This window comes from Oryza glaberrima, chromosome 5 (assembly GCF_000147395.1).
Source record: "Oryza glaberrima chromosome 5, OglaRS2, whole genome shotgun sequence".
NCBI lineage: Eukaryota > Viridiplantae > Streptophyta > Magnoliopsida > Poales > Poaceae > Oryza > Oryza glaberrima.
In genome coordinates this window covers 21,304,134-21,310,613 of record NC_068330.1, presented here as the reverse complement: position 1 = coordinate 21,310,613, position 6,480 = coordinate 21,304,134, and the positions used below count along the sequence as shown (strand labels likewise).

At 42.6% G+C, this 6,480-nt stretch overlaps 1 protein-coding gene across 1 annotated transcript; it reads right to left on the bottom strand.

The window, feature by feature from the left end:
- Positions 1-1,722: 1,722 nt before the first annotated feature.
- On the bottom strand, positions 1,723-4,166 carry LOC127774424 (WAT1-related protein At5g07050-like). The gene is made up of 5 exons (XM_052300667.1): positions 3,862-4,166; positions 3,636-3,698; positions 3,126-3,242; positions 2,612-3,029; positions 1,723-2,529 (listed from the first exon to the last, which is right to left on the bottom strand). Exons 1-5 carry the CDS (start codon positions 4,056-4,058, stop codon positions 2,110-2,112), a joined length of 1,215 nt encoding a protein of 404 aa, XP_052156627.1. The 5' UTR covers positions 4,059-4,166; the 3' UTR covers positions 1,723-2,109.
- Between the last annotated feature and the right edge of the window lie 2,314 nt (positions 4,167-6,480).

Genomic DNA, 6,480 nt, shown 5'->3' with positions numbered 1-6,480 from the left:
AAAGTTGGTTAGTGGTTTCCCTGCAGGTGCTTTGATCGGTCATGTGGCAAGCAGGGGTCTACATTTTGGAATTGAAAAAAGAAGGATAAAAAATTAGGAAATTTAAAATGAAAAAAATTGCGAGTTTTAAAGTGATTTTCACTGAATCTGAACAATCTTTTGCTAACTTGAAACATATTAAAAAATTTCGGCCATACCCACCGTCAGAGACCTGAAATTTGGAAGAAAAAAAAATGCAATTCCTAATAGTGCTTATGAGTTATGATCTCCTTCTCATGATAAGAGTTGCTATGCAACTCCCTCTCATGATAGAGTTTGATATCCATTCTTGGTTTTGCACTGAAAGTAGTATGACTAGTACAAGGTTTTGCTATTTGCTCAGTGTCATCCAATACGGAAGGGCGGAAGGCCTGTAAATTTAGTGCACCGTATCACTTTATTATACATTCATATCAGGATGTCAGCAGCAAAGAGCTAGTGGCAATGTGGCATGGCTCACCAGAAAGAGAACTAATAATGCATCTGTAGCTAAAAACATTATATATACACACTAGTGTTGTTAGCAATAGGATAACGGAATGAAGTTATATGTACTTTCTTCTTGCTTCAAGATAAGGCCAATATTCTAAACCACATTTTTATACATGCTTAGCTTTGAGACTTTTAGAGGCAAATAGTCAAGTTATGAGTTATCCATGAACAACATTATATATATGGTCTTTCTTCAGTACTTTCTCCGTTTCACAATGTAAGACTTTCTAGCATTGTCCACATTCATTTAGATGTTAATGAATCTAGACATATAATGCTAGAAAGTTTTACATTGTGAAACGGAGGGAGTAGTTCACTTCAATCACTCAATCAGTTTGTTCTAGTCCATTGATGGACAAGTCAATTCATGCTACATCTTTTTAGATAATATCAAATTCATGCTATATATCTGTCAAATTATCTGACAATAAGATAATCAAGAATTGTGGTAAGCATGTTCTGTCCTTTTTACTACCCTTCATCTCACCTCACAACTAGTACTGTCATGGTTCTCTGGTTAATTGCTCTAGCATTCAAGCTGTAAAGTGATCGCTCCAGTTACCAGAAAGCAACAAATTTGGCACTATAATTCTCAGTGGAATCTGAATCTAAGTCCATCAGACATATTCCTGGCTGACGCCACACATGCAATTTTGCAAACAGTATGGTAATTAACAGTGATGTGGAGATGCTCAAAGGATCTTTCAATTGGTGAATCTTTTGTGGCAACTGGCAAGTATGGATGCTTTGCAGTGCACTTATATATTTAACTGATGTACTCAACTCTGCCTTATTTTGTTTGATAATGATTAGCATTTAGGAATTCAGTCTTATCCAGTTGTCTACAGCAAAACCACCAAACTGATGTAGACACAATAGTTGGAGCTATAGCACCAAAGTTAAATACTCCCTTGGTTTTTCAATATATGACACATTGACTTTTTAGATGTGTTTAACCATTCGTCTTATTAAAAATTTAATATAATTATCATTTATTTTATTATGATTTGATTTATCATCAAATATTCTTTAAGTATGAAATAAATACTTTTGTATTTGCAAAAAAATTTGAATAAGACAAATTGTTAAACATTGGTAAAAAGTTGAAGTTAGTATGACTGTGTTGATGTTCAAAACGATATGTACTATTTGTAAACGTGGAGTAACGAGAAAAGAAGAGTTTAAAATTTACAAAACACAATACACTCTCTCTGATGGACAGAGGATGAAACCAGTACAAAATAGCGTAGCAGCTTTGATCAAACATGATAAAAAAAAAAAGCAGATATATGCATGCCACCATTCTGAACATCTGACGAGGTGACAAACGCTTACATTTTGCAGGGAAATTAACACAGTAAAAGTTCATCAAAAATTTCCTACCAAACAAAAACCTCCATTTCCAAATTTAACGAGCCCTTAGTGCCATCGTCGTCGTAGTGCACGCGCCGTAGACGAACAGTTCGGATATCTTAAAGCGGAGAGATCGACGTCGACGCACGCATGGCGATGGCGACGGTCGCCGTCGCGTCGACGCGTCGACGGCCGCAACCAAATTATTGGGGAGTTAGGTGTCCATCAAACCGCACTAGCTCCATGTCCATTGGAGTCCGATGATGACCTCACGCCACCACTCGAGCGGTGGTTCTTGCTGCGCTCCGCGTCATCGTCGCCGTCGCCGTCGTCTTCTCCGGCGCCGGTGATCTCCTCCGCCTCCGCAGCGGCGGCGGCGCCTTTGGAAGTGGGCAGTGATAGCTTGGTGTCAGCCTGCTTCTCCTGGGTCTCCTTGTGCTTGCCCCAGAGCACGGAGTAGAGGCCGACGACGATGAGCGCGGCGCCGACGACGCCGCCGAGGTAGATCTGCTCGGAGAGGATGAAGGAGCCCATGACGGCGACGATGATCATCATCAGCGGGCTGAACGCCGACGCGAACACCGGCCCCGTCCTCTGGATCACCAAGCCCTGCACGTAGTACGCGATGCTCGACGTCACGATGCCCTGCATGTGTCCAAGAAACCAAGAACGTCAGAGTGCGTGCTAGCGATCGCCGGCGCCGGAGATGGGAGAGGATGGTACTGACGGCGTAGGCGGCGGCGAGGAGGTTCATGTCGAAGCCGATGGCCCAGACGGAGGGGCGGCGCCGCTCCATGGCGAAGGTGACGACGACGGCCTGGAGCGTGCCGACGAGGCAGATGAGGGTGGTGAGCGACAGCTGCGCCGAGTACTGCTTGATGGTGTGCGTCTGGAGGATGAAGAGGGACGCCCACGCGAGCGTCGCGACGATGACGAACATCGAGCCGAGGAACCAGTCCCTGCCGGAGATGGCGGCGGCGGCGGCGGCGGGGGCCTCCGCCGCGCCGGCGCCGGCGTGCCGGCTCCACGCCATCTCCATGAGCGGGCCCTTGTACAGCGTCATCAGCATCGCGCCGGCCACCGTCACCAGCGTCCCGGCGATCTTGGCCTGGCACCTCACCTTCTTCAGCTCCAGCTTCTCCATCCTGTCGAACACCATGCATTAACGTCAAACCAGCTCACATCTAGCTCTCGATCGCCATGGATGCATTGAGAGAGATCGTACGTGGTGGAGAACGAACCTGAAGATGACAGCCATGACGAAGGTCATGGCCGGCAGGATGTTGCTCATGGCGCAGGCGAAGGTCGGGCCGGTGAACTTCAGGCCGGCGTAATAGAAGTTCTGGTCGATCACCGGTCTGCACCAACAAACCAAGAACAGGTGAATCCAATGTGTCATTCCAGAGACAAGCTATGCTTCCTTTTTTCCTTTGCAAATTTTCATTGGCAAATATTTCCTTTTCTTTGGCAGAAACATAATCAATCCTCCATTAGAGTTTGCATATGAGACTATCTTTTAAAACATAAGCTGCAAGATTTTCTTATTACAAATTGTAGTGTAACTATATTGTAACTAGACTAAGTCTCACTAAACATAATCAATCCTTCATTTGATTTTTTTTTATTAAAAGCGCTGCAAGATCATACGCAATGGAGTTTGCGTATAAGATTTCTTTTATTAAAAATCTTTAAAATATAATTATAGTATAATTATAGTGTAATTATGCTGTAAGTAGACAAGTCTCACTAACCCAAGTAGCGCCAGGATGAAGATTTGGAAGAAGATCGACCACGTCATCTTGGGCCTCACCTTCCTGTCATAATGCCATTAATTTGTAGCGACACGTCAGCTTCCGTTACACATCATATGATCAATGTACAATAACAATCAAGTTCGTGCACCGACCAGTTCATCCAGAAGCTTAAACCAACAATAAGGGTACATACGAGTACACGTTAAAACAACGGATTGCATACCTCTCGAGGATCAGCGCGAAGGGAGCAATGGAGATGGTGGCGAAGGCGTGGCGGTACACGACGAGCACGTAGTGGCTCATGCCATGGTTGAGTGAGACCTTGGTGATCACGTTCATGCCGGCGTAGCCGAACTGAAGGCAGATCATGGCGAAGTAGGGCTTGGCCTTCTCCATGAAACCGCCGCAGCAGGAAGCCATGGCGATCTTAGCTTCCTAATTAATCTCGAAGATTGCAGCTGATGATTTCGGTTTCAAATTAAAGATGGCAAGAACTCAGAGATCTAGATCGAGAGGCACACACTCTGAATTGAGCTGATCTGAGCTGAAATGGCCGTTGCTTATCAGTCAATTTATAGGGTTTATGGGCAGGGGCATTTCGGTGATTCTCTGTGAAAGAAATTTGTGTGAGTAAGGTGGGCCCCACTTTGGGTGGGCCAGTGCAACGCTGGATTCGTATATTCCGAAAATGTTTGCGCTCCTGCTCAATGGCCATTTTAGTGGATTCCGAGTAGAAATCCGGACCTATCTTTTTCTAAAAAAAAAAAAATAGGGGAAAAGGAGAAGCACAATTCAGATTTTTAAATGAGGCAGAGGGTTCTCTGTGCCTTGCAATGCGTTAATACGTGGAGCAGAGCAGCAGACACGGAGAATCACGCCGTGACGGCAGCTTTGCTGGAGCTTGAAATTGCATGCTGATGCTCTCATACTTACTGGTTGCGGTGCACCTCTGTCACTCTGTGGAGATTAGGGTGCGCTCGGTCCCGAAAACGGATTAGCTCATTAACATATTAATTAAATATTAGCTATTTTTTAAATCAACTATCCTATGAATTTCTTTTAAAAAACACACTGTTAAACAATTCCTAAAGTGTACGCGTGAAAAACAAGTGAGTAGAAGTTGATAACATATATTAGTTTCAAACACACCATAAAAGTTGTTTTGGAAGGTATTTTTTGGGTGCAGTTTATAAATCAAAGATACATGATTAAGCCAACTAAAAACAAGCTGCGGTAAAGAAAAACATTGATCACTTACCCTAAAGATATTTTAGTTGCAAGTCACTTTTTTAAATGCCAAGATTTACTCTATTCATACATCCCATATAACCCTAACACTAGTCAACTCTTCTCACTCTCTGTAACCATCCATCGCAACCCTTCGATTCTCTCCTCGCTGCTTAGCAACTATTGCCGCATTCCTCCTAACCACATTGCATTCTTTGCCCCTCCTTGCAACTTCATTCACTGCTCTCTTCCATCTCTACAATTTCAGTGCCATCGCTCGTCCTCGTATCTCCACCATCTAACGTTGGTCCTCAGCCACCTCAGAGTTTACTCAAAAGCCACCCTTGCTGCCCCTCTATCGACCAACCCTGAAAACCTAACCTGGTGATATATGCTTTGCCAGAGTTCATATGCCAACGACATCTAGAGGCTCACATAGGAAGTCATTGTCGTAGTCATTGGTGTGTTCTCCCTGCTATCCCTTCAACTCTCACATCTCTCTCGGTTGACGGATGAAGCAATTTTAGTGTAAAACTTTTGTGCCTTTTTTGGCGGTCTAAAGCCAATGCCAAATGACAATTAAAAAGGACAAAAAAACCTTATATTAATGCTAAAATTATTCTCTAAAATTTAAAATTGTATAACCGTGTCTTAAATAAGCAAGCTCTAAAGTTCAAAGTTTTATGATGACTTGCAAACCACTTATAGGTTATTTATATGGTGGTGAGCTAATATATCCCTCCTCTCGCGTGTTATAACATGTGTTTTTTTTGTCCCAATATAACTGCTATTTAAACAACAAAGTTGAATTGTTAGGCAGGCATGGTGTTCATGGCCTAGACTAGACAAGCCAATATATGAGGCAAACTTTTGAGTCATGGTCTCCTCTGTTTTATGCAAGTATTGTTTCTTTGAGATGAGAACCAGCAAGTGGTCACTACATCACTTTCCAAAAGAATAATGCAATATTCTTCAGCGGCTTCGGACAGCTACATCTCCAAACACAGCAGAAGAAAGGAATTTCTTTTGTGTGGAGTCCATGGCGGAAAGCTATACTACCCCAAAGTTCAAACGGATTATTCACTCCTTCGATGAGACTAGACAGAGAACATATGGATGATCTGATAGTTCTATGCATATATATTCAAACCAAAGCCCAATTCAGCTTCTTAACTCAAACAAACAAAAGATATTTTGTTACTTCTTTTTAGTGCACTTGACTGTTTTAGAAGCTTATTTTCTCCTGAAAAGCCCAAAAATTGGGTGTACGCATTAAGGAATGTTAAAGTTGGTGCACCTATATTTGTATATGCTAATCTTTGACACAATCACATTAATTAGTTGTAAGCACATTTTATTTATTTGTATCAGAACATAAACATTCAACTAGTTCTTGAAACGGAATAAATGATCACCTCATATAGGAGTAAATACTCTTATACAAATCATGTGAAAGGTGCTTCTATTAATAAATACGACATAATTGGTATGGAGTTAAGCATCTCTTTTTGGCTTTTGCTGTCTGTGTCATCCACGCACTCACGTCGTTCGTATCTTCTGTAATCTGGACATAGCCTGAACTGAAGCTGTACTTGTCCTCATCCATGCTTACAGT